At 50.7% G+C, this 27,029-nt stretch overlaps 2 protein-coding genes and 2 non-coding genes across 7 annotated transcripts in view; all 4 read right to left on the bottom strand.

Moving 5' to 3' along the window:
* Positions 1–3,425: 3,425 nt before the first annotated feature.
* On the bottom strand, positions 3,426–9,345 carry RPSA (ribosomal protein SA). Of its 2 annotated transcripts, none has more exons than XM_068152780.1 (7): positions 9,245–9,345; positions 8,796–8,964; positions 7,621–7,739; positions 5,499–5,744; positions 4,114–4,242; positions 3,668–3,836; positions 3,426–3,568 (listed from the first exon to the last, which is right to left on the bottom strand). In XM_068152780.1, exons 2-7 carry the CDS (start codon positions 8,926–8,928, stop codon positions 3,474–3,476), a joined length of 891 nt encoding a protein of 296 aa, XP_068008881.1. In that variant the 5' UTR covers positions 8,929–8,964; positions 9,245–9,345; the 3' UTR covers positions 3,426–3,473. The 2 variants fall into 2 exon arrangements, with proteins under 2 accessions (XP_068008881.1, XP_068008882.1); XM_068152781.1 differs by having other exon boundaries at positions 8,796–8,943; positions 9,245–9,277.
* LOC137448451 (small nucleolar RNA SNORA62/SNORA6 family) lies at positions 4,776–4,932 on the bottom strand. Its single transcript, XR_010989095.1, has one exon. It is a non-coding gene; the product is annotated as a small nucleolar RNA SNORA62/SNORA6 family (small nucleolar RNA).
* Positions 6,714–6,870, bottom strand: LOC137448450 (small nucleolar RNA SNORA62/SNORA6 family). Its single transcript, XR_010989094.1, has one exon. It is a non-coding gene; the product is annotated as a small nucleolar RNA SNORA62/SNORA6 family (small nucleolar RNA).
* Positions 9,346–12,604: 3,259 nt separating the features above from the next.
* Positions 12,605–27,029, bottom strand: part of SLC25A38 (solute carrier family 25 member 38) — a 41,329-nt gene continuing 26,904 nt past the window's right edge. The window contains exons 1-7 of one of the 3 annotated variants that reach the window (XM_068152776.1): positions 22,784–22,940; positions 20,747–20,868; positions 20,072–20,156; positions 19,376–19,555; positions 18,517–18,685; positions 17,649–17,815; positions 12,605–16,235 (exon numbers count right to left, since the gene is read on the bottom strand). In XM_068152776.1, coding sequence (XP_068008877.1) covers positions 16,113–16,235; positions 17,649–17,815; positions 18,517–18,685; positions 19,376–19,555; positions 20,072–20,156; positions 20,747–20,868; positions 22,784–22,852 — 915 coding nt within the window. In that variant the 5' untranslated portion in view covers positions 22,853–22,940 and the 3' untranslated portion in view covers positions 12,605–16,112. Of the gene's footprint in view, positions 16,236–17,648; positions 17,816–18,516; positions 18,686–19,375; positions 19,556–20,071; positions 20,157–20,746; positions 20,869–21,833; positions 21,893–22,783; positions 22,941–27,029 lie in introns of those variants that run through there. The other 2 variants (XM_068152778.1, XM_068152779.1) reach the window with 2 other exon arrangements.

Here is a 27,029-nt window from a genome sequence, read left to right as displayed (position 1 = left end):
GGAGCTAGCCTGAAGGAGCTGACAAAGAACCACTGGCTGTTTGCAGCTCTCAAACAAGGAGACCACTCCTACCCCAGACCAGTCCTGGTGAGCAAAGGGGAGGAACTGGCTCCAACTCCTCACACCTGGGGCTCTTAAAAACTTACCCAGCTGGCAGCAGCCTTGAAGGAGACTCCACTGAAAAAAGCAGCAGCTGTAGAAAGGTGGGTGGTGGTGGTGGCTTTCTGCTGGCTTTGGGGTGTTGGGGTTTTTTTTTGGGGGTTGGGATTGGGATATTTTTGTCTTGTTGGCCTCTTGAATTAGAGCTTTTAACAGCAAAAAAAAGTGAGGGGAAAATGGTGCAGGCTCTGAGACCTCCTCCACATGTGCTGCTTATTCTGCCCTGTTTAAGCTAAGCCAACAGGTGCAGCCAATTGTGAGCTCCAAGGGAGGGAAAATGGCAGAGGGTCTGAGACCCCCTCCACATGTGCTGCTTATTTTGCCCTGTTTAAGCAAAGCCAACAGGTGCAGTCAATTGTGAGCTCCAAGGGAGGGAAAATGGTGCAGGCTCTGAGACCCCCTCCACATGTGCTGCTTATTCTGCCCTGTTTAAGCTAAGCCAACAGGTGCAGTCAATTGTGAGCTATGGCAGTGGCAGGCAGAAGATTCTGGCAATGCTGGAACCAACAAGCCAGGCAGGACAGATGAGCTAGGAAGTGTCCAAGGCACCTCCAGCTAGGAGTGCTATGTTTCTCTGCAGTGGAAACTAGCAGCAACCCACCTTGCTACCTTAGGGAAATCAAAAACAAGTTCAAGGTTTGCAGCTGAGCAGGGAGGCAACAAGTTTAGCCCTCAGACACACAGAGGGAAAAATATAAAGCAAGGTCTGGGTTTTTTTTCCACAAGAAGAGTTTTCTGAGCCCTGTGAGAGGGCACCACCTGGCTACAGGGAAGTCAAAAAACCAAGGCAAAAGGCAAGGCAGGCACTGGCTGGACCAGCTCTGCTCTGACTGCAGGAGATGGAGGCTGGCACTGAAGACATCTCCACTAGTTACAGAATCACTTAAACTGGAAAAGACCCAGGCCAAACCCTAACCCCACACTGCCAGGTCACCACTAAACCATGTCCCTTATCACCACATCCACACAGCTTTTAAATGCCTCCAGAGATGGTGACTCCACCTCCTCCCTGGGCAGCCTGTTTCAGGGCTTGAGAAGCCTTTTAGTGAAAAACATTTTCCTGGTGTCCAACCTAAACCTCTCCCCTGGTGCAGCTTGAAGACATTTCCTCTCGTCCTCTCTAGTCCCTGCACCCAGGGGATTTGCAATGATGTTAAGTCTCTCCTACAGCACTGAACAGCAGCTGGGACAGGAGGAGCAGATCTTCCACCACGGATAGTCACCCTGAAAAAGGCTCAAGTGTGCTTACAAAGCAGCTTTTGACCATCCTTCCCTTGCTCAGTGCCTGCCCTGTCCTGTTTTCCGGCCATGCTGGAGCAGCAACCAAAGCAAGGACAAACCAGGAGTAACAGCCCCATCTACTGGGATCCTGGAAATCACTGAATGGCTCAGGTTGGAAGGGACCACAGAGATCATCTGCTCCAACCTCCCCACCATGGGCAAGGACACTGCTCAACTAGCCTTAGGTGCTCAAAGCCCCATCCAGCCTGGCCTTCAATGCCCCCAGGGAGAAGGCAGCCACAGCCTCCCTGGGCAGCCTGTTCCAGAGTCTCACCACCCTCCTACTGAAGAATTTCTTCCTCAGATCCAGTCTAGCCCTGCTCTCCCTCAGGTTAAATGATCTGGACTTTGACATTTTGCAGCTGTGACCAGCACCATCAACCTCTGGACAGCTGCCAGGCAGCAGCAGCGATGCTCAGGGCTCTTCCCCTGCCCCCAGAAAGCTACTTTTGTTAACATGTTTCCTTCGGAGAGCGCCAAAGGCTGGCCTGGTTGTGCTGACCTAGTTCAGACCCAAAAGGTAAACACCCTTCCCTCCTAGCATCCACTTGGCTCTCCAGAGGTGAGGTGGGACCAAAACCAGCTTCTCAGGCAATGCTAACAAGAGCAGCATCACAGGTGAGGAACAGAGCTCCACAGCAGCTTCCCAGGCTGTGCCCTTCCATCCAAGGAGCAGAAGTGAGCAGTGCTGGAGTCCCTGCCCATGGCAAACGATGTCCCAGCCTTTGATGCGATTGCCCTCAGAGCAGGGCAGCTGAGTTTGGCAACATGCCCTGCTTCTTCCCACACTGAGCTCTCAGCTTGGCATAACCCAAATCTAACCCTGACCTGCATGCACAGGCCTGCTTCAGGCCATTTTCTCCCTCTGCACTGCTGAAATACTGCAGGGCTCCACACAAGGAACCCTTCTGGCTTTAATGCAACAGCATTGGAAATGAACAAAGATCTTGACCAAGACAGGTTCCTCTGACCTTCAAAGCAGGGCTAGGGAGCCATGACTTCAAAGGATGCATCCCATACCCTTTAGAGGACATTTTATTCATACTTGAACAGTCCTAGTAAGAACAAATTAGCAGGCACTGAACCAAACAGGCAGGCATACTGAGGGCTGTCACAAGAGCCACACTAATTAAACCTCAGGCTTCAGGAGCATAAATTGAGGTTTTAAGCTTTCAACTAGAGACAACAAAATAGCAAATCTTCATTGTGTGGTTTTATTCATCAGTGCCTACTGAATGTAGAAAGGAAGAGGTATAAATAACAGGCTTTGGAAGGTGGGCAGTAGAAAAACCAAAGATAACCAAGGATGTTCCTCATTGCTATTGATGCAAATAGCTGTAACACTGTTCCACCTTTACCTGTCACTCAGACTCAATGCAGGTGAGGTTCTCAAACCCATGAGGCTAAAGGTAAGACAGTCTCCCTGGCAGCTGCAGGGCAGTTGAGAAATGCCTTAGCAGCTGCTTGGTCCAGCAGCAAAAATGAGGCAGATCTGTAGAAAAACCTTCATCTGCTGTTGTATTCAGGATGACAGCATCCATCTGTGCCCAGGTAGCTCACCATACTCACTTTGGAGTGTCCAATTCACGGCAGCTGCAGATTTACCATGTGCTTTATCTGCACCAGGATGCTGGTGTTTATTTTGAGGAGTGTCTAAGTGAGGAAGGACTCAGGAGCACAGATGCTCAAACTGGGGTTCCACAAGGGAAGCCACTCCCACTCAAGGGCTCTCATCCCCACACCCTGCAGCCAGACCACCACCACTGTATGCCCCACCCCTGCCTCATACATTAAGTCCCCAGTGAGGCCAGCTTCACCCATCCAAGGGGCTGCTGCTGGCAGGGCCTGAGCCCAGAGCACCCCAGTTCCAAGCTGGATGAAACAGCAATTTACAAAGCCTCCCACCCTGGGGGCCAAAGACTGTGTTCCTCATGCCACTGACACGTCACCCACCACCAAGCTTAAAAGAGCAGCACCAAGCAGGGTGTGTTTTACACAGTCTTTATTTCTCTGGCAGTACACTGGGACTGAAGTTAAGACCACTCTGTGGCAGTGCCAACCCACTCAGTGGCCTGGGCCGTGGGAGCTGCTGACCAGTCCTCGGTGGCAGGCTGGGCACTCCAGTCCTCTGCAATGACAAAGACAAGAACCCTGAGTGCACCCCAGCTCTCCCCACCCTGATACCACCACACTCCCAACTTCCCACAGATATCCCCCCCAGACTGACCTGTGGGGAACTGCTGGATGGGCACTGATGGCACCTGCACTCCCTCAGACCAATCTGCAACCTCTGGCTGAGGAGGAGCAGTGAACTCTGGGGCTGGGGCCGTCCATTCGGTCTGGAACTCCTCCTTTGTAACCGCCTTCTCTGCAGCTGCCTGCTCCTCCTTTTCAATCTGCAACACAAGAGCACAGCCTAAGCCTCCCAGAGACGCCTCCCCACCTTCACTGTCGTGTACCACACAATCCAATTAACCAACCACCCCTTCTAGGCATGAAGTGTAATTATATGGGGGTTGGACTAGATGACCTTTGGAAGTCCCTTCCAACCCAGACCACTCCATGACTCTCTACTGACAAATCCTGTCCTGACCAGCAGGCACATAGGACCAGGGGGCAGGAGCACAAGCAAGACATCTCATGGAGATAGCCTTGCTGCCCCAGCTCTCCTACCTCCTCAGGATCCCTGTAGAAGTACAGGTCAGGCATGACTTCCCAGGGGTGCTCCCGGGAGATGGTGCCACGCATACGCAGGACCTCCCGAGCCAGCATCCACCACATCAGCCCCACGGAGTGGGCTCCCTGCAAGACAGAAAGGTAAGGAAGACTGGCTGCAAAGGATACACCTCTGAACACACCTTCTGGCTTTCAAAGAGCCAACAACTGATTCCCACCCAACCCCAGGTTCCTGCTTGGCAAGACATCACTTGCTCAAGCCCAGACTTAAGTACTTGGAGTCATGAAAGGGAAACTTTTTCAGGGCTCTGCAGAAATGAATCTGTGCATTTCAGTCACCAGCATTTGAATTTTCTTTATACTACAGAGCCTGAAGTAACTCTCCTGCTATGGGGTTTCATACTGCTCACTACCCCACATGAACCTTGTCCAAAGAGGCATTCTGCCCAGGCTAGAATGAAGAAACAGAAAACTTGAGCAAACGAGCACACAATGTGACACACACTCAGCCTTGGCTTACATGAGTTTCACTGAATGATACCTAGAAGCCAGAAATAATTTTCCATCTCCCTGAACTTCACCTTAGAGACCGATTCTGGCAAGGTAACATTTCAGAGCACTTTCTCCAACAACTCACTTTTATCTTTCATTTGTACTCAAACTGTGGCAAGAACGATTTGAAACGCCAGTCCTTGGGCCACAAAGACCCTCATGGAGTCAACAAACGATTCTGCCAGGTTACTATAGCACACGTCCTACACTTGAGAGTTCCTCGGCCAAAACTGGCCTCAGCTCCAAGCTCCAACTGTGTGCAGATCATCCCCTCCCTCCCCACTACCTGCTTGCTTGCAAGAAGCCTGAACTGGTTTGTCACCTTGGGAGACATGTAAAATAGAAGCCAAGCCTGCCCTGCAGAACACATCCACCTTGCAAGCTGCAGTGTGCTGTGAGTGCCAGAGCAGGGCCCTTGGAGCACAAGCCCTGTGAGAGGCTGAGGGAGTTGGGGTTGCTTAGCCTGGGGGAGGCTCAGGGGAGACCTTATTGCTCCCTGCAAGTACCTGAAGGGAGGTTGTAGCCAAGTGGGGGTTGGTCTCTTCTCCCAGGCAGCCAGCACCAGAACAAGAGGACAGAGTCTCAAGCTGCACCAGGGGAGGTTTAGGCTGGATGTTAGGAAGAAGTTCTTCACAGCAAGAGAGACTGGCCATTGGAATGTGCTGTCCAGGAGGTGGTGGAGTCACCGTGACTGGAAGTGTTTAGGAAGAGCCTGGCTGAGGCACTTGGTGCCATGGTTTAGTTGTTTAGACGGTGCTGGGTGATAGGTTGGACTGGATGATCTCGAAGGTCTTTTGCAACCTGGTTAATTGTATTCTATTCTATTTTACCTTGTTGTTGCAGGGAATGGCAATGTCCACGTAGCGCAGCGGGGAGTCGGTGTTGCACAGGGCAATGGTGGGGATGTTGACGTAGGATGCCTCAGTCAGGGGCTGGTGGTCAGCCCGGGGGTCGGTAACGACCAGGAGCCGCGGCTCACGGAACGCTGCTTGGATCTGGTTTGTGAAGGTCCCGGGGGTGAAACGCCCGGCAATAGGAGTGGCCCCGGTGGCAGCAGCAAACTTCAGGACAGCACGCTGCAAAGCGGAGCAGGGAAAAGGTGAGGCACAAAACCAGCACTTCAGCCAAGTCACACAGGAACACCCAGCAGAACTTAACTGGACTTTCTGTTTCAATCCCTGGGAAATTAGGGCTGCCAGCAGCTCTGCACCCAGAAGGAGGTGAAGTAAAAATGTTTCTGGAAATAGCTACATTGGCACCAGGAGTTAAAACCATGATACCCACCAGCAATGCAGGCAGTCAGGATACAGGGGGAAAAAACACACACTTCTCATCCCTCAAATTGTTTGCAACCTCTATAGTCTCATCCTCAAGCTCCTCCTTCCCTCAATTTAAGAAAGACATTGAGACTCTTGAACATGTCCAGAGAAGGGCAACAAAGCTGGGGAGGGGTTTGGAACACAAGCCCTACAAGGAGAGGCTGAGGGAGCTGGGGTTGCTTAGCCTGGAAAAGAGGAGGCTCAGGGCAGATCTTATTGCTGTCTACAACTCCCTGAAGGGAGGTTGTAGCCAGCTGGGGTTGGTCTCTTCTCCCAGGCAACCAGCACCAGAACAAGAGGACACAGTCTCAAGCTGTGCCAGGGGAGGTTTAGGCTGGATGTTAGGAAGAAGTTCTTCATAGAGAGAGTTGTTAGCCATTGGAATGTGCTGCCCAGGGAGGTGGTGGAGACACCATCCCTGGAGGTGTTCAAGAGGGGATCTGACATGGCACTTGGTGCCGTGGTTTAGTAGTCATGAGGTGTTGGGTGACAGGCTGGACTTGATGATCCCTGAGGTCTTTTCCAACCTTATTGATTCTATGATTCTCTCCAGTCTCACCCTCACACCACAAACAGCAAAGCCAATTTCCTTCCATTATTTTGACATCCTTTTTTTTTTTTATCCAGCAGTATATCATTAGCAGCTCAACAATAAACACACACACACACACACAGAGTCTGTTCAGGTTGCAGGTGGCTGAGAACTGTCAGCTTTCAGCTGCTGGGGCATGTGGCAGGGCCTACTATCAAACTCCAGTCATAGAGGGAGCGCCTCTCCTGGTGTTAGCGAAAACCCTGCCCTGGTTGCTGTAGCACACTTCCGACACTTGAGAGCTCATCGGCCAGGAACTGGCCTCAGCATCAAGCTTTAACAGTGTGCAGAGGTCAACCCTACAGGAACTTTCACTATGTATATATCCACCCTTTTCCCAGAGTCTAAATCCCAAGCTTTTCCTTCGCAGATCCACCCTGTGTGGAGCTCACAAGCTCCCTGAATAGAATAGAATAAACCAGGTTGGAAGAGACCTTCAAGATCATTGCGTCCAACCTATCATCCAACACCACCTAATCAACTAAACCATGGCACCAAGCACCCTGTCAAGGCTTGTGCCATCACATCATTAGTTCAAAGAAACAACCATCACAGCTGAATTCCACTGGCTAGTTAGGTTTTATTTAATGTTTGTGTCCCCTTCTGTGAGAGGTTTGGTTTTTGGCCAAAAATCTCGAGGCAAAGTTTAAAACACTCTAGTTATACTTTGCTCAGTACCAGAGCAAATGGACACTTATTCATCAGGCACTTACTGTCCCCAAAAAGCAGAGCAAATGACTCACAAAATTACTGGAGGGGGGGCACCAGGGGATTGACCACCAATATGCCTGAAATCCAACAGGATATCCAAAGGGTATGAATCCAAAGGCTAGGAAAGAAGAAGTAGTCATCAAATGCCTTGAAACTGCTGAAATGGGAACTGGGTTTCAACTGAGCTGTTCTACACTGCAAGAGCAACACTTCAAAAAACATCCATCCAAGACAGTGTTCCCAGAGCCAAAACTCGTTACTCCTTTTTACAGTCAAGCTGGCACCAGCAGGCAAGAGAGCCCAAGCCTCATGACCAATAAACTCTCATACCTGCCCAGTGTTTCTGGAGGAAATGACGCTGACGTCAGCTGGGTTCTCAATGGCAACGATGGCACGGGCTGCCAGCAGCAGCTTTTCCCAGGTCCTCTTCAGATTGATGATGTAAATACCTGTTGGTCACAAAAGGCTTTGGGGCAAACAGCAAACACAAGATCCTAAACCAGGATACCAACCTACAATCATTCCATTTGTCATCTAAGCTTTGCTTGCTGCAAAATGCTGGTTAGTGGAAAGTAAGGAAAATCCCCCCATATGGTCTTCCTGTAGCACACTTCATGAAGCAGGGCTTGCTATGGGGTACCTGAAGGGAGGTGGTAGCCAGGTGGGGGTTGGTCTCTTCTCCCAGACATCCAGCACCAGAACAAGAGGACACAGTCTCAAGCTGTGCCAGGGGAGGTTTAGGCTGGATATTAGGAAGAAACTCTTCACAGAAAGAGAGATTGGCCACTGGAATGTGCTGCCCAGGGGGGTGGTGGAGTCACCATCATTGGAAGTGTTTAAGAAAAGACTGGATGAGGCACTTGGTGCCATGGTTTAGTTGATTAGATGGTGTTGGGTGGTAGGTTGGACTTGATGATCTCAAAGGTCTTTTCCAACCTCGTTAATTCTATTCTTTTCTACTTCTTTCCATAGGTTGCAACACAAATTTAAGAACAATGCAAGCAGCAGAAATCACTACTGAGACATTAAAGCCCATTTTATTACTGTAGCCAAGCACCAGCACAAGTGCCCAAATCCAGCTGTCATTTACTGACCTCTGAAACCCATCTCTCATTATGTGGGGATTCTAGATAGACACAAATTTGTAGCTTGTAGAGGAAATAAAAAATGAGAAGCATGGCAATGCAGTAAGTTTAAAGTCACCACAAACATGTGAGAACGCCTCTGCACTCTGACTTTCATCTTGACAGTGAAATGGGCACAACAGGCAAAGCCTAGTACTTTAGATGGGAAACGATAAAGTAAGCACCTTCTTTCTTTTTCCATCCCTAATTTCATTTAGGCCGATCCAAGTAACACGATTTAATTGGTAAAGACGCCTGCACCTTTCTCGCCATGGATGAGCTACTAAGAGAGCTCAAGGATTAACACTTCCCTGCCCTTTCTCTGCTGTGTCCGCACAATCCGCGCTGCCCAAGCCGAGCCACCCACCCTAGGGGGCTTACCATCGCTTTTCCTTTTGTATATGTACTGTTCCATCTGGAAGTCGAGGTTGGTGCCTCCCAGGTGGGTCCCCGCAGCAAGGAATTTGAGGACATCCTCCTCCTTCATCTGCAGGACATCGAGACCTCCGGACATTGTGACGGGTTCCCTCTGGAAGCAACGACAGGGAACCTGCAGGTACAAGCACGGTGCTCAGCCTGGCGGACTCCCACCTCCCCTCGCCCCACGAGGGCCAGGGCCCCGGCGCCCGCCACCGCCACCGGCCCCGGCCGCCATCTTGGCCGCCTCACTCCCCGCTCATCCCGCAGGCCTCAGCCCTCCCCGCGGCTCAGCTCGGCTCTGCCCGGCCCGGCAAGAAGCACGGCGGCGAGGGGGCAGGCAAGGGGCAGGCAGGAGCGCCGCCGTCAGCCCCGCGGGGGAACACACGGCCGCGGCCCGGGCCCGGACTCACGCTGGCAACGCCGTGTGGAGGTTCGGGCGGGCGCGGAACCAAAGGGAAGACAGCCGCCGCGTGAGGCCTATATAGCGCGCCGCCAGCCAATGGGGAGCGGCGCTGCGCCGCTCGCCACGGAAGGAGGGCCCTGGCCGCCGGGGCCGGGCCGGAAGCGCGGCCTGCGCCGGGGCCGCGTCAGAGCGGGGCGTGCCGGGCATCCCCGCACGGGGTTCCGCCTCTGCCCCGCCCCTCGCCTGGCGACGGTGCCGTAAGAGCTTTCCGAGGTGGAAGTGCCTTCCGATAGCTGGAGGTGTGCTGCTGCTGCCGGGATAGGTCCGGGGATGAGCGCTTGAATGTTTGGGCGGTGTCGTCCCCACTTAACGCGTGAGCGGGTGTCATCCAGGGGATGCTGGGGCACCGCTGGAGCTGGGCCCTCCAGAAAGCGAAGAGGGGATGGGTCTGCCTGCAGTGCAGCTGCATGGTACCCTGCTTGCTTGACGGTTGCGTCTTGGCCTGTGTTTCAAAGGCTCGTCGTTATTTCTGTGGGATTTGATAGCATGATCAGCACAATCTATCCCCTCCTTTCTAGTTGAGCAATTCTGAGTAGCAGCACATCTGTCACAAGAGTTGTGGGCATCTTATCTCAACCTCTTACTGGTTTGGGGGGCTGCTGTCCTTTGGTGGGGTTCTTTGGTGTGTTGTTTTTTTTAATCTCAAAGCATTTTATAGTGATAAAATCAGAAACTGGGGAACCATGCAGCGTGGAAAATCAGCTGGAGACTGGGAAAGCAAAAGCAATGGCAGAAGGGATTCCTCTTCCAAGTGCTCCCCATGGAGTTTGTAAATGTACACAAACACGTGTGTGTGAGGTGAGGAATGCTTCCTGCTCAGTTCTGGTGTCCTGATCGTGCATGGCACATAACCTGTTAAACAGTTGAAAAGCAAGTGAAGTGAAAACGTTTATTATATTTATTATGAGGACAGTGCCTTTAAACTGTTTGTTCTATCACTCCCACCCTGCACTATGCAAGAGGATGAGGGAGCTTGTCTGCTCTCTGCACAGCTGGGCCAGCTGTCTGCAGCTCAAGCAGGAACACTTTGTATGCCAGAGGTGGTTCTCAAGGCAGCAGGAGAGCTCTGGGGAGCCAGCCCTGCCTGTAGGCATGAGCGCTATCACCAGCCTGACTTGCTATCAGGTACCTGCACAAGGCCCAAGGTTCAGGGGCAGCTGGCACAAGGCTGCATGCCAGGACTGTCTGTTACAGATAACTCCATGAAAATTGTTCTGTGTAATGTGTCATCCAGGCAACATCTGAAAAGAGATAAGGTTTGGGAGCTGCAGATCTAGAAGATGCACATCTCAGTATCAGCATTGATGTTTTGATTGCACAACCTGTTTGCTACAGAATCCCAAGACCATCCTGTGGCAAGCAAGAGGAGACTCCAGCAAATCCAGTGTCACCTTGCACCAACAGAGGATTACGTCCCAGGCACAATGTCTGGTCCTCTGTGGAGACCAGAGTGCCCAAGCAGCAAAGGCTTGTTTAGTAGAGAGTGGTGGTGAATGGTGCCACATCCAGCTGGCAGCCATTCGCTAGTGGTGTGCCCCAGGGATCAGTGCTGGGCCCCATCCTCTTTAACATCTTTATGGATGATCTGGATGAGGGCATTGAGTCCATCATCAGTAAATTTGCTGATGACACCAAGCTGGGGGCAGGAGTTGATCTGCTGGAGGGCAGAGAGGCTCTGCAGAGGGACCTGGACAGGCTGGACAGATGGGCAGAGTCCAAGGGCAGGAGATTGAACACATCCAAGTGCTGGGTTCTGCACATTGGCCACAGCAACCCCATGCAGTGCTACAGGCTGGGGTCAGAGTGGCTGAGAGCAGCCAGGTAGAGAGGGACCTGGGGGTACTGGTTGATGGTAGGCTGAACATGAGCCTGCAGTGTGCCCAGGCAGCCAAGAGGGCCAATGGCATCCTGGCCTGCATCAGGAACAGTATGGCCAGCAGGAGCAGGGAGGTCATTCTGCCCCTGTACACTGCACTGGTTAGGCCACACCTCGAGTCCTGTGTCCAATTCTGGGCCCCTCAGTTTAGGAAGGAGGCTGACTTGCTGGAACGAGTCCAGAGAAGGGCAACGAAGTTGGTGAGGGGTTTGGAACACAAGCCCTGTGAGGAGAGACTGAGGGAGCTGGGATTGCTTAGCCTGGAGAAGAGGAGACTCAGGGGTGACCTTACTGCTCTCTCCAACTACCTGAAGGGAGGTTGTAGCCGGGTGGGGGTTGGTCTCCTCTCCCAGGCACCCAGCACTAGAACAAGAGGACACAGTCTCAGGCTGCACCAGGGGAGGTTCAGGCTGGATGTTAGGAAGAAGTTCTACACAGAGAGAGTAATTGCCCATTGGAATGGGCTGCCCAAGGAGGTGGTGGAGTCACCATCATTGGAGGTGTTCAGGAGGAGACTTGATGGGGTGCTTGGTGCCATGGGGTAATTGATTAGGTGGGTTGGATTAGTTGATAGGTTGGATGCGATGATCTTGAAGGTCTCTTCCAACCTGGTCTATTCTTTTCTAAAACCAGTTTGTCCCCAGAGTGCTCAAAGCCCCACTGTCCTAAAGACAGTCTTTGACCAGCCAGTGTGGGGATGGCCTTTCTGTCTGTCTTTACACACAGCAGACAGGCAGAGGAAGCTGTGAAAAACACTATATTCCCTGCTGCTGTGTGGTGTCACCATTGAAGTAAAGCAGATGAGGTTGTACCAGCACAGCCTGTGTATATTATAACCCATGGGAATAAGGAACATACATTGCTTTATACAGGCTCTGAGCTCAGCCAGTAGTCCTCTTCTCTTGGGAAACTTCTTTTTGCTTTCATAGAATCAGTAAGGTTGGAAGAGACCTCAAAGATCATCAAGTCCAACCTGTCACCCAAGCCCTCATGACTAAACCATGGCACCAAGTGCCACATCCAGTCCCCTCTTGAAGACCTCCAGGGATGGTGACTCCACCACCTCCCTGGGCAGCACATTCCAATGGCCAATCTCTCTTTCTGGGAAGAACTTTCTCCTCACCTCCAGCCTAAACTTCCCCTGGCGCAGCTTGAGACTGTGTCCTCTTGTTCTGGTACTGGTTGCCTGGGAGAAGAGACCAACCCCTACCTGGCTACAACCTCCCTTCAGGGAGCTGCAGACAGCAATAAGGTCTCCCCTGAGCCTCCTCTTCTCCAGGCTAAGCAACCCCAGCTCCCTCAGCCCCTCCTTGTAGGGCTTATGCTCGAGGCCTCTCACCAGCCTCTTTCTCAAGCCTTTCTTCCATCCCCTCCCTTGTGGGTTTGATTGGTTTGGGGGTTCCTTTTCTATAAACACTAATGAACATGTAGTTCACTTTGGCAACCAGTTTTTAATGGAAACATAAAATACATCTTCTCAATAAATACTATATATAGTCACATAAACACTCACAATACTCAAACCTGCAATGTTCCAAAAGCTCCAGTTCTGCTTAAATAGCACAAGAAACAAACAAGGGAAAATCATGGGCACAGGAAGAATGGACATGTCTAGCTTCTAAAAAATAAACAAAACATATTTAATCATCAATTCTCCTGTGTATTTGATCATAAGTTCTCTTCTGTCCTTACAGCTCCCTTAAATACCAACTGCCTCAACTTGTTAACCAGTTGTGCAGTTACACCTGAGCTGCAGGGGCAAGCAGCCAGAGCATGCTCACTAGTAGGGCATTGCCAGCAATGGAAGTTGTCCTGAGAGAAACCTAACCACAACCCTGCCATATATAGAAAGGATCACATCACCACCTCTGGAGTCCAAGCAAAGAAATTACCTGCTAAGATTGTTAGTGTTAATTGGTGGCATGATCCAGGTCGGTGAGTATTTGATCTTCTATTTGATTGCTTTGCATTTAGGTTGTAAAGTGACCATTTGTTGTTAATTAGAAGCAACATAACCTCAAGGGCAATGTATCTCAACTTCCAAGTCCACATACTTGTTTTTCTTGACTTGCTATAGCTGTCAAGAAGTAATTTCAATCAGTCACTTCAGAAACAGAATGTTTTGGAAGAGGGGCAAAGAGTGAAGCATGCTTAAGGATGAGAGCTGGCAAACAGCATTGTGCCTACCTATGTGATACAGCCTTCAGAAGGTAGAACTTCAGCCTTCCCTCAAATGAGAGGCAGACAATAGAAATGATGAAGAAAAGCAAACAACACACCTGCACTGCAAAACTTGCTCTCCCCAGCTCACATGCAGAGAAGTTTTTGCATTTGCAGCACCTAGGGGTGATGAATCACAGTGCAGTTCAGAATTCACAACTCAAAAGCACACCTTTTTCACTCTGCTGCAACAACAAAGAGCCTCCTCACTCTCCACAAGTAAGGGGAATGGAAGAACCTTCCCAAAGGAAAAGCCAACACTGCTCTGGGCCTGAATCCAGATTTTTAACAGTAAGTAAATTAAAATGGTAGACTTTAAAATGTTGGAATAAATTCTCTCATTCCTCCTTTGTTACTTGACCAGGCAAGAGTACAGGGCATAAAAGCCACTGAAGTGCTCCTGCATTTCAGGTTTCTGATCAGGATGTGATTTGATCCAGGACCTGGCATTCTTTGCTCCCTCATTCTTAAGATCCCAAGTTTGTCTGCACAGGCTGCATGCTGCTTTGCCACTGCTGCATCAGGAAGGAAAATATTCAAAGTATCTTGCAGGTGATACCATACACAGCCCTTCACTGCCACAGCCTAGGATGATCAACAGCTCCAGCTCGCACACCACACAAAGGAAGTCCCAAATAAACTCAGTACAGTATGTTGGTTTTACTCCCTTGTGCTGGGCATCAAAGACACACGAGTAACTCATGTCGTTGCCACCTTACTGTGGCAGGTCAGCAAGCTTAGACTTGTTTACCCAGCTCTCTGTGCCTGCAGTGCTCAGGGGAACAGCAGGGAGTGCAGTTAGCACTGGCTCCTGTGCTTTCATGAGTTCAAAGGCTGAAGGGACAACAAAAGAAGTTGTTCATGTTTAGTATTTAGCAAATAATGTGCCCACATGCCTGACACCGAGAAGCAGCACAGGCAATCTGGCAGCTTCTCAGACACAACATGGAATGATCTGATGCAGTACTCTATTAGCAGCACACTGATGTGCACACAGGACCCTCCACCACTGATCTTTGTAGGCACTGTGCAGCACCAGTGTCCTACCATAGGACACTGCTCATGCCCTTACACTTTACTTGGACTTAACTTTCCTGTCAGTCACCAAACTTTCTTGGCACTGGAATCTGGTAAAGAGTATCTTTCACAAGCCACACCCCCTCTCCTCTTGTGCTCAGGAGGTTGCAAGGGCAGGCAGTGACTGTGCAAACTCCACTCTAAATATCATGAGCAGGTAGATAGTGATGGTTGTTCGTACCGCTGTAGCATCCTGTCTCTGCATTTACAGGTATCTGCTGTTTCTGAAGTGAACTCTTAAGATCCCTCCACATTTAAGCAAACAAAAGCCAAAGGGTCTTTTCTGCAAGGCACACTGCAGAACAGGATACACACTTCCAGCTTTGTGGCAATGCCAACAGAACCACCAGAGTCCTAACCCAGCCAGCTCAGACAGAGGCACAAGTAGAGAGGGGAGCAGGCTGTATTGAAGTTAGGACAGCACACACTATGAGGTCTGTGTAACTGGGAATGAGGAAGAAGGCACAGTAGATGAAAACAGTACTTGACTAAGTCTAAACCCAGGAATACTGAAATATGCTAAGAGAAAACAATCAGCTGGGAAACTGTGGAGGGCCTGTGTGGAGCCCAAAGAGAATTAAAGCTCCTTACCAAACACTCACAGGTCTCCAACTTCCAAAGATGCTTGCAGAAAAGAGCAGCCTTTTCTCTCCAGACCCCAAGGGTCTCCACATGCAAGCAGCAGCAGCAGCTTTTATGGGAAATCTGAAGTGCATCTCTATCTGCTTCCATTGTACATTTATGCATTATGAGCTATGACCCTAGCAGGTACCTCTAAGGACCAACTCGCACTGCAGGTGTTGATCAGGAATTGACAAGTGAGTAATAGGAAGCAAGTTAGGTCTCCAGTGCAACAGGATTAATACTAACAATAATACTTGAGTGTTCCTGACAATGGTCAGGCCAGCAGGAAAAACATTTTTCAGGAAACAAGTAGAACTTTGGTAGCAATCAACTCTAAAGTGCCTTGTACTTCTTAATTCCTGTGCAAATGCTGCTGTAGAGGCAGAAGCACATGTCAAGAGTGCTAAGATGCTCAATTACATAGTAACAGGACACTGCAGGGAGGTTCCAGTTACCTTCTCTGCTATCATGCCCAGTGCAAGTGTGATGACAGACACCACGTTCCTAACTTGCCTTTAGCACTTCGTTTCTCTTCCACCCACTCCTGCATTGAGACACAATCAGCCTCCCACCAGGGTCTGCAACGTTCCCCTGTGAGAACATAACATGAGGAAGGAGGATCTACATCCCAGTGGGGTGTTGCATAGATCAGCAAGGAACAGCCAAGGATCTGCAGTCACTGTTTTCTCCTCAAACACTTTTGCTCAGCAATGTCTCGTTGCCTACAGCGGTGAGCACAGAGCTGTTTTCCAAAGGGGCTTTTCTCTCAGCATAGTTACCAGTCCATGGCAAGCCTGCCACTTGCTGTGGCAGTCTGCAAGCACAGTTCTGGAATGCACTGAACAAATGATCCTTCTTTCCCCTAGTTGCCCAAAGGCCTAAGCCCCCATCTCAGAGAAGCTTTCTGCCGCCAGGCCGAGCAAGGCTTTTTCCTCTGTGGAACTGGGAACTTCCTAGTGCCAGTTGATCACAGCAAGCAGGAGGAGGAGTGAAGCTGGACATTTCTTGTGCAACTCAGTCAGGATTTCAGGCCCATTTTTTCCATCATTTGTTCATACACTGTCCATGCCATTGCTGCCATCAGAGTCCGCCTCAGGGCACGGGGCACGCCCCCTCGGAAGAAGCCGACCAACCCAAAGTCCTGCACAGGAGACAGGCAAAGAGCAATCCATCACAATCTGCCTCCAGTGGTTTAATTTCTCATCATCATTTCCTACATGGAGCAGCACAGGATGTATTTCAGCTCAGACCCAGATCAGTTTCTCCGAGCCAGGTTTAAATGGCATTTGCTGTTGAGGAAGAACTTGTAGCACTGTGCTGCTGCAGGGGTACCCAGGAAAGCAGGAAGAGCAATGAAAGGAGAAGGGAATGTCAGGGTGGGGAAAGCCACACCAAAGCCCAACAAAGAGAAGGTGAGGGTGTTACAATGTCAAGACATTCCAGGAAAATGACCTGTCTGGTTTTAGAGCTTCATATTTACAGAAGTCACTTAGCTCTTCTGTAAAACCTGACATTTGCAAGTACCGAAGTAAGAAACAACCTTCTGATAGGAGAAAAATGCACCATGCACAACAAATCCATGCAGAAATAAACAGATTGCTGCTTAAGAAGAGAGTTCAACATGGAAACACAGCAAACCTGCCAAGATCCACCCTTCTGAGGGCAGGAAGGGAAAGGTGAGCTTTGAATCAATCTCCATCCCGTTCCTGGGATACAGATTGGGGCAATTCTTTCTCTTTTAGTGCTCAATGGGGAAAGAGTTGTTTTATAGATGGTTTGTATCCAAAACTAGCATTTCATGCTGCACACTAAAGAAACCCACACTAAAGAAACCCTCTACCCCAGTGTTGTAATCACAGATGTCCTAGATCGATAAAGCAAAAGGTGGCAGCAGCTGCACTACAGCTCCTCCAAGCCTACATACTAAGCTAAGCCGAAATGAAGTTAAGATGAAGTCAGCTAAGCCCTTTCCACCACTCCCCATGTAAGAATCAATACATAACAGACAGAATTGAAGTGAAACCAGTTTCACCAGCCTGCAACATGAAGCAGGTCTGTGTACAGAGATGCTGGCTGGAATATGCCCACCTTTGGGCTCCAGCACTCTGAGCCTGCTCTCCAATTCCCCATCAGCTTTCGTTTTGTGCAGACAGATGGAGGACTGAGGAATGGCAAGAATCATCAGGGAGCAAGTTCACTGCCTTGTAATCCATTCAAGAGGGGCAAGAAACAGCTAAATAGTGGCAGCAGCCCCTCTAATTATTAGGAAAAGCAAGGAATGAGCTAAAGCTCCCAACTGCTATCAAACAACCAGAGCACTTTCCAGTCACTAGTGCACACAAACCAGTGACAAGAGATTCAGCCTCACTCTTCCACAGCATGACCCACTTCAGCTTCTGAAAATGCTGACACTGACTGGCTGACTGCAAGAGCCTTCAAATCAGTCACATTTGTTCACTTCCTTTACAAGGCAAGAACACAGTGTAGCTGTGCTGCAAGCAGGGAGAGCAGAAGTGAGGCTGTGATCGTGCATATCAGAAGGGCTTCAGCTCACCTTGTAGATGAAGGCAGCGGCTTGGCTTGTCCTGTGGTACTTGTTGGGGGACAGCTGCATGTGTGTTTTGATGACATCAGCAGGCTGTGTTGCCAGGGAGGCCAAGATGCCTGCAAAGATCCCACTGCCAAAATTCAGCAAGGGCATGAGCACCGGATCCAGCTGGTCTGCAACAGAGCACAGGGAATGAACTTGGACACGAAACAGGCCAGGGACAAAGCATAAAGCTGCTGAATGACTACATCAACATCAAGGTCTGAGAGAAGTTAAAATCCATGCAAGGCAGAGAAAGCTTTCAAGGGGAAAAGTGGTTACCAGTCCATAGTCAGTATTATTAAATAGCCTCATTGGCTGGGGAACAGAATTTGAAAGTCCCTGGAGGTGTTCAAAAAGGGATTGGACGTGGCACTTGGAGCCATGGTTTAGTTAGTCATGAGGTGTTGGGTGATAGGTTGGACTTGATGATCTCTGAGGTCTTTTCCAACCTTATTGACTCTATGATTCTATGTTGGCCCAGGCAGTTCCAACTTTAAAGAAGCCTCAGTTTAATGGACACTGATCAGACAACCAGCAGCAGAAAGCACTGCCAGAAACACCTACCCACTCTTTCAACTGTTTGCTAACCCACCTTGTGCACCCATCTTCATAAAGGCAATCAATAAACCTGGGGCCAATTTCTGACACTGACCTGAGCTACAGGCCTACAGGTCTCCATTGGATAATAGGAATGTCCCACCAAAAGCCATACAAGAGACTTGTTGACCTACCGAGTGAGAGGGCACTAAGCAGAGCGTGCATGCAGTCAGCTGCAGAGAAAGATGCCAGACAAGAAATGTTCTCCATTACAGCCCCCAATATTCAGCCTTACCCTGAGGTGTGAGCTTTTTGGTCTGTGTGTAGAACATCAGGTAGATGCCAGAGAAGGGAGCATCCCGCAGCAGCGTGGCGGTGAGCCCACTGAACATGCCACGAGCCCCTTCTGTCTGATAGATATTCTTCAGAGCTCCATATACACTCCCATAGCCAAATCTTCCACTCTGCAAGGGTAGACAATGGTTAGACAACCACGTGCCAGGCACAAGTCAAGGAGCCCTACACACACCCTGAGGTCAAAGGAATGGGTTTCCTCTACCTGAGCCTTGAAAATAGTCCTTCAGGAAGGTCAAATGTGGAAGGTGTTACACAAACATTACATTAATACATTACATTAATACATTAATACAACTGGAATGTTAAAGCATCAAGGTGAATTCTGTTTCATCATAGAACACAATAAAATAAACCAGGTTGGAAAAGACCTTTGAGATCATCAAGTCCAACCTATCACCCAACACCATCTAAATCAACTAAACCGTGGCACCAAGTGCCTCATCTAGGCTCTTCCTAAACACCTCCAGGGATGGTGACTCCACCACCTCCCTGGGCAGCACATTCCAATGGCCAATCTCTCTCTCTGGGAAGAACTTCTTCCTAAGATCCAGCCTAATCCTCCCCTGGTGCAGCTTGAGACTGTGTCCTCTTGTTCTGATGCTGGTTGCCTGGGGGAAGAGACTTGCCTGAACATCAGGAATATGCTTCCTGCACTATGTGTGAACTAGGATGAAATCAAGATTACACTCCTGGCTCTAGTCAAGCAGTCACAACCTTCTCCAGCTGGAATGTCTTTCTCACCAGCAGGAAGGTGTGGAACATCACTAAGAGGGAACTCCCTACCAAGTCACACTCACCTCGTATCGGGTCTTCACTACAGTCACTGGCAGCATGCAGATCCCAGAAACGGCACGAGCAGTGGCACCCAGAAAGACAGACTCCAGGGCTGTGGGTGAACGGTCCACCAGAAGCTTTTGCTTCATCGTGTACAAAGTGCTGAAGTAAATCCCAACCCCAGGAATGCATCTTGCGAAGGACTTCAGAAGAAACAGAAGCAGATGAAGAATAAAAAAGCATGCATCAGACAAAAAGTAATACAGGACAGCTCAGAGGCTGTTAAACTTGACAGGAAGCCTTGTAAAACACAACAAAACCACTGAAGTTAACATGCTGAGGAGAGCAGATAAGGTAAAAATCATTTACAGCACTGGGAGCCAATCGGTTCAAACTAGGCCAGGATTTAAGGCATCCCTCAAAGGCAGTTTCCTACACTAAGACACCCCAAGACAAAACACTGCTGGTGCAGTTGCCACCCCACATTTGCAAAGTGTTCAAGAGTTCAGCTTCTCAGGGCTGCAAAACCCCAGGGACTGCCATGACCAAATGAGGGGAATTCACCACATTAACTCCTCAGAACAGGACTAAATCACACAGCTTCACTCATGATTATACAAGAGTTGGCTCTTTACACTCAGACAGCCAGAGCTAGCAGTAAACAGTAGGTTTGTTTATCTAGGGATTTTTTAGAAGTCAGGGTTAAAACAGCCACTTACTGGAGAGACACCTTTCCAGAGCCCCAGAAGACTCTCAGTACGAACAACCCTGAAGAGCAGAGTAACCATCCCAGCACGACCGGACCTGAACGGCAGACAAGACAGCGACTGCAGAGGTGACCTGCTTCTGCTCTCTGTACTCCCTTTCACTCATGTCTCTGTGCATTACCCCAGCACCTCCAAGAGGCTCTTTCGCAACTCAGTCACTCTTTCCAGGGCATTCCCATCACTTTCTGCTTTCCCAGCACTTATAAGACACGTTAGAGGCCTCTCTCGTTAGCAATTTGTAGTTGCTCACCCCCTTTGCTAGCAGCAGCAGACTTAATTGTGTTTGACTACACTTGAGCTAGCAGGAGAAGCTGCACACGTGGGAAAGTTGTGACAGCTGCACAAAGTTTTTCAGGCAGAGGCCATGGCAGTCACTGCGGCAAACACCAGTTTCTGAGACAAATACAAATGCTGAGGCCACATTAAAGCAGCATTCACAGGAGCAGACGTTCTCTCTCTCTTCTGCAGCAAGATATTAATCCTTCCCCAAGCCATAAAAGCACATCTCCTACCTCAGAAAGGCCCTCAGCATCCAAATTACAACCCTGAGCTCCCAAGTCCCAGCCAGCAAATCTGGCAGAAGCCTACAGTGGAGCACCCCCACATGCCCCATGTCCCCACTCTCACCCATTCACAGCAGGCTGCAGCGTTTGCAGGCGGGTTTTCAGCAGGTCAAGGGGTTGGAAGAGGAGCGTGGAGCAAGTCCCACTGATGGAGCCACACACAAAGGCCTTTAGGACTGGATGCATCTGGAGGAGAAAGAAGAGAACTTCAAAGGGTCATTTGATTAAAAATAGGTGAAGAGGAAATACAGCAGCTGATAGGTTGTGTGTTATAGGGTAGGCACACGAGTCCACCCCAGGTACTAAGGGCTGCTTCTCAGGGCACAGAAAGCTTTTTCAGACCTTTTCAGAGCCTGATCAATTTTTCTTTCTGTTTTTTTTGGTCTTTTTACGGCTCTTATTATTTACTAATTTTACTTTTTGGCTCGGGTACCCCTTTACCACATCCTTAGTCCTAAACTCATCCACCTCCTCTCAGCAGGCTGCTGGCAGCGTCTCCAGCCCTTCCTCCCCATCGCGCAGCAAGGTGCTCCAGTGCCACAGGCACTAGCGGGGCTTTGCCTTACAGCTGGCGGCCACCCAAACCCGGCTCAAAGGCACCCAGGGCACAGCACAACCTGCTCAGCTAAGCCCTGGCTTACAATCAAGCAGGTTGGAAGACACCTCCAAGATCAAGTCCTGCCCACACCAGCTGTCACCTCCAGGGCGATAAGGCCGGCGACACAACCCGCACAGCAGGGTGGAGAGGCTTGTTCTTTTTTAAACACATAGAGCAGTTCTGTTAATGGAGAACCTCTGCAGTTCCTCTGCCACCTGGCACAGAATCACGTTGAAGCAGCCTTTTTTTTTGCAGCAGGGTGGTTTCTGGAGTGAGCTGCACAGGGCTGCTTCCGCCGCCGACTTTCAGACCCCTCTAAAAGCCCCGTCACGACCCTCCAGCCCCGCTGCGCGGCCAGGCTAACGGCCGCCCGCCAAGGCCCGGGCCCGCCGGCAGGGCTGCCCCGAGGCCCGCCGGGCACGACGAAGGAAGGAAAGGCGAGAGCAGCGAGCCCCCCCTAGCCCGCTAGGCGCTGTCCTCTGGCGGGCGCCAGCAGAGCAAGCGAGGCGGGCCCGGGGTCCGCAGCCCCCCCGGCCCCGTTACGAGGCAGTACCTCAGCCTCTCGCCCGGGCATCCCCGCGCCGCAGCCACTGAGCGCCGCGGCCCCGACTGACGCCCTCGGCGCTGCCCAATCCCAGCGGCCCCGCCGCGCTCGCGCCCGGCGCATGCGCACGCTCCTGACCCTCTGCGTGCCGCGCGCCCGCCCCCGGCCGCCGCCGCCGTCGCCGCCGCTGCCGCGTCCCTCGGCTGCGTAGTACCCAGGCATGGGCGGCGGTTCTTAGTGGGGGGCTGTCGGGGGCTGAGGCAGGGCACTAAAGGAATGACAGAAAGTGTCTGTTCACTCCTCTTCCTTCCCAAAGGGTAAGAGAAACAAGGGAGAGACTTACGGGTGACCATAAACAAATACATAAATAGGTGGGTGGATCGATTGATCAATCGATCGATCGGGCACTGGGGTAGACCCAGACTGGACTTAGCAGCAGACAGGAACTGGATCCGGAAGCTGGAGTCTGGGACTGGATTCGAGAAGGCATTGCTCAAGACCAGAGGCAGAACAGAGAATCCTCCTCAGATACCAGCCATTGCAGAAGTGAATTTGACCCTCGTGGTCCTTAGCTTTGTACTGCACATCACTGGGTCACCTGTCCTCTCCTGCCTGCAAGTTGCAGCCTTTTACTGACTTTAGACCCCTTCACTTGCTGCACTCCAGCGTGGTTCACACAATCTACTTAGGCCTCCATACCTTTCTGCATACTGATCCTTGATAGCAGCTACAAACATCAATTCTAGAAGCAGATACTGTCTGAAAACCTGCCACTAACTTCAGAAAATGCCACCACATGGAAGAGGCTTAACCAAAAAGTAAAATCCCTGGACAGAGAATTGGTTCTGCTGTAGCTCAAACCAGGACAGTAGTCTTGGTATCTTCCCACAACCCCACAATCAAGCATCTTGTGCAGATTGGTGTTCAAAAACACAACTTTCTCTCTGGTGCTTTCTTACCACTGATGTTTCCACTTGGTCTTCTGCATCCTGGGCCCGAAGCAGAGGAAGGCAGAGCTTCCAAAACATTGGAGGAGCAAGGTGCTGAAAGGAGCTGCTTCTGGCTTAGACCCGCATCAGCCCTGAGGCTGTCTGCACTGCATCTGCAGAGCCAACCATTTCTTATCAGTGAAGCATGGGGAGGCTGGGAGGAGCACCCAGAGGCTTCCACAAGCTGCTTTTCTCAGAATCTGGCCTGCCAGCTTGCCGTGCCCTGGCCAAGTGAGGGTTGGCACATGCAGACACGTCACAGTCCAGCTAAATTCCTAGAAACACAATCCTGGGCACAGCAGTAGCCACATGCACAAGCCACCTGCTATTGTGTGCTTGCACTGCTGTATGACAGCCCCTTCAGAAAGAGGGGAAACACCTCCCTGAGAAAATGTAACACACAGGCTAGCAGAGGCTCTCCAATAGGGACTCCCCCTTCTCTTTTGGAGGCTCCTTTCTCATTATGCAGTTCCTTCCTTGGGGGATTGACTGTCTTATGTTTCCTTCACTTACTCTGCCTGCTGACTCATGGGGAAAAGGATCCTGGTGCCTCATTTCCCAGCACACCTCTTGCTCCACTGTGGACCTCCATGTGGGATAATTGCCTCATCATGGTTTTCACCAGGAGCTGCAGAGGAGCCTTTGCTCTGGCACCTGGAGCATCTCCTCCCTCTCCTGCTTCTCTAACCTTGGTTTCTGCAGAGTTAGAATAAACCAATAAACCCTTTATTAGAATAAACCAAACCAGGTTGGAAGAGACCTTCAAGATCATTGTGTCCAACCCATCAACCAATCCAACCCACCCAAACAGCTAACCCATGGCACCAAGCACCCCATCAAGTCTCCTTCTGAACACCTTCAATGACGGCGACTCCACCACCTCCCCGGGCAGCCCATTCCATAGCGCAATCACTCTTTCTGTATAGAACTTCTTCCTAACATCCAACCTGAACCTCCCCTGGCGCAGCCTGAGACTGTGAGAGTGAGAGTTGTTTCACATATTCTTAGTCCTCTCTCCTGGCTGCTCTTGCACAGCATTTGTTACCCTCTCTGACAACATTATCACAGAGGCACTACTGGTGGACTCAGCTTTGACCAGCAGTGGGTCCATCTTGGAGCTTGCTGGAACTTGGTGCTTCCAACATGTGGGAAGCAGTTTGCATCTTCTCACAGAAACCACCCCACAACCAAAACTTTTCCACATAAATCAAACACATCATCATTGATTATATAAAGAAGCTGGCTGGGAGATAAATGTCCTTTTGGAAAACCTCCTTCAGCTGGTTTCCATTGGCATGTTTCTGCTGTGCTGGGTGGCACCAGGTAGGTACCCAAGCACTTATGGGGAGGTCATAGGTCTCCTCCAAGAGAAGGCTCCGAGGAGACCCTATTGTGGCCTTCCAGTATCTGAAGGGGGCTACAAAGAAGCTGGTGTGGGACTTTTTAGGGTGTCAAGGAGCGATAGGACTAGGGGGAATGGAACAAAAATAGAAATGGGTAGATTCAGATTGGATGTTAGGAAGTTCTTCCCCATGAGGGTGGTGAGACACTGGAACAGGTTGCCCAGGGAGGTGGTGGAAGCCTCATCCCTGGAAGTTTCTAAGGCCAGGCTGGATGTGGCTCTGAGCAACCTGCTGTAGTGTGAGGTGTCCCTGCCCATGGCAGAGGGCTTGGAACTGGCTGATCCTTGAGGTCCCTTCCAATCCTAGCAATTCTATGATTCTATGTTTTGTTGCCAGAATTAGTTCTGACTTTTAACCATGGCAGTTTGCATCTTGCTTTGCTTTGAAGACAGTAAAAACATGTTTAAATGATTCTTCACAGCAGTGAGCCTAACAGCTGTAACAGGGCTGACAAACACAAGGGATGTGCCTGGAATGTGCTGCCCAGGGAGGTGGTGGAGTCACCATCCCTGGAGGTGTTTAAGAGGAGACTGGATGAGGCACTTGGTGCCATGGTTTAGTTGATGAGATGGTGTTGGGTGATAGGTTGGACTCGATGATCTCAAAGGTCTTTTCCAACCTGGTTAATTCTATTCTATTCTATTCTATTCTATTCTATTCTATTCTATTCTATTCTATTCTATTCTATTCTATTCTATTCTATTCTATTCTAAATGTTTCTGCATAGAGCTGAGCTATCTCCATGGAACTACAATGGACACTTTCATTTTTTTTCCCAAGCAAAGTGAGGACTGCAACAACAGTGGCCAAAGAGCTCCTCCAGCATGACACCTTGGCAGGAGCAGCAGTCTCCAGGTTCTGGAGGAGGAAGAGTTTTGCTGGCTTAAAACAAGCCTGAAGATGAATGAGGAGGGGAAGCAGCACCACTAATCACACACATTTCTGCAGGGATGATTTCCATGTGTCACTCTGTAGGAAGACCCAGTAGAGGGAGCCTTCATGTCACTGTCACAGAGGGACTGAAGGAGACAACCCATCTCTGATGGCTTTCCAGCAACCCAGGGCTGGCACATTTATTCTTCATTAAAAAGGTGGGAAGGCAAAAATTGCCTGCACAGTCCAGGTGTAGACTAGTCCCTGCTCAGGTCTGGTTGCAGCTGGGGTGCCCAGGCACTGCTGGCTTTGAGTGTAGAATGTTTCTGTGGGTGAGCCATGGTTCATTCTGCTCCTGTGCCTCATGCTGGGATGTTATTACCACACTCCCAGTTTTCCCAGATGCTGAGAGACAAGGAAAGGAAAGGTGTTAGTAACTCTGCTGAAAGACACAAGTGTCTCTGCAGAGCCAAACGCTGCTTTGAGACACTGCCAGTGGGGAGGGAACCCTCCACCCTGGATCATGTCCAGTGACCACACTGGGTAGCAAGCCCACCACCATGCCAGAGCCAACAGAGCTGGGGCTGTGGAGTGCACACCTGTCCACAGCAGCTCTGAACAGCATCACCCCAGAGTGACAACACCCCAGCTGATCTGCCTGTGACCAAGGCAGTGGAGCATGAGCCCTGCATGCATTGTGCCACAGGAGGATCCCACAGGTCTTGACAGGGATCCACAGGTCACCATGGCTGCCCAGCAGCAGGGACCGACCCGACCAGCAAGTGACAGAACAGGATACGACTCATGGTGCGCAGTGGTGTGGCCACACCAGAGCACAGGAGCAAGCCAATGTTCTGATCTGTTAGGCAGATTAGCTGATGGCCTTGCCACTGCTGCAGGAAAGGTGCTGCTGGTGAGCCCTGGGAGGCAGAGCTGGAGCTGTGAGTGCCTTCACACCCAGCACTACCCCTCTCGCTGCACTGCTGCGGCCAAGTACACCTCAGGTGCTCAAGGTGTGAAATCTGTGGTTAAGAGAAGCATTTTCCTGCTCTAGACCTACGCCAAAAGGATTCCCAGGATGATGCCTGCTGCCCTGCTGCAGACCAGGACCCTGCTGTAACCCAGCAGCTTTAGCTCTGCAGTGCCTGTAGGATGTTTCTTGCTGGGGCTCTGTCCAGAAGAAACAGTTCACAAATGTTTATCTCACATTTCCCCTCCACTGTAACACTGTAAGTGCCCCTGTGAGGCCAAGGAGTGGGCAGGTGAGAAAGGGGCATCACCCAGGTGTGGGCCATGCTGCCAGCAGGAGTGGCACCAAAGCCCAGGCACTGTCCTGCCTACAGGCTGGCTCCCCAGCTCCAGCTGCAGCCCTCTCAGCAGACTTTGGGCACCTGCCTCCTCCCTTTCCTGCCTTCTCTCACCAGGGCTGGTGACTAATTAGCTTTGTTCCTGTGCTGCCCTCAGACAGGGCTTCCCACTGCCATGCAGGGCACTGCCATGATCACCCTGAAAGGAATGTTTGGCTATGTCACTCCCCAGTGCAGGAGATGCCAGTGGTTTGTGCCACTGATGTCCATTGATGTCTCAGCTGTTCTGGACAATGCTTCCCCCATAAGAGGAGCCTGGAGTGCAGCTCAATGAGCTGCAAGCAGAGATGCCCTCTGGCATCCCCAGCTGGGAACAGAGCCTGACCCCAGGAAGGGGCTGAAGCTACCTGTGCCATAGGTCCAGGAAGCAGCAGTGACTCCAAGAGTGCTCTGTGCTGCTGTGTCTGCACCAGGCAGCATAGGCACCAGAGGACGTCCTGCCATAGGCTCTGCAGCAGCGCCGCAGGCAGCCTTTCTCTCTTGCTCAAGCTCGTCCCCACAAGCAGGATGTCTGTGGTGTGAGCATCCCAGGTGTCACTCTCAGTCCCAGCTACCATGTGGGTGGCTTCTGAG

The sequence above is a fragment of the Melanerpes formicivorus genome, unplaced genomic scaffold, assembly GCF_026170545.1.
Source record: "Melanerpes formicivorus ecotype bairdi unplaced genomic scaffold, bMelFor1.0.p_v2 SCAF_24, whole genome shotgun sequence".
NCBI classification, from domain to species: Eukaryota; Metazoa; Chordata; class Aves; order Piciformes; family Picidae; genus Melanerpes; species Melanerpes formicivorus.
Note: the sequence above shows the minus strand (reverse complement) of the source record. Positions and strands in the feature narration are given on the sequence as shown.

Bases quoted from the DNA above. Each gene is read 5' to 3' on its own strand.
- RPSA (XM_068152780.1), bottom strand. From the start codon at position 8,928: ATGTCCGGAGGTCTCGATGTCCTGCAGATGAAGGAGGAGGATGTCCTC. The intron at 7,740-8,795 runs GTAAGCCCCCTA...TGTGACCAACAG, and splicing joins ATACAAAAGGAAAAGCGATG to GTATTTACATCATCAATCTG. The intron at 3,837-4,113 runs GTAGGAGAGCTG...CTTGTGTTGCAG, and splicing joins TCTACAGGGATCCTGAGGAG to ATTGAAAAGGAGGAGCAGGC.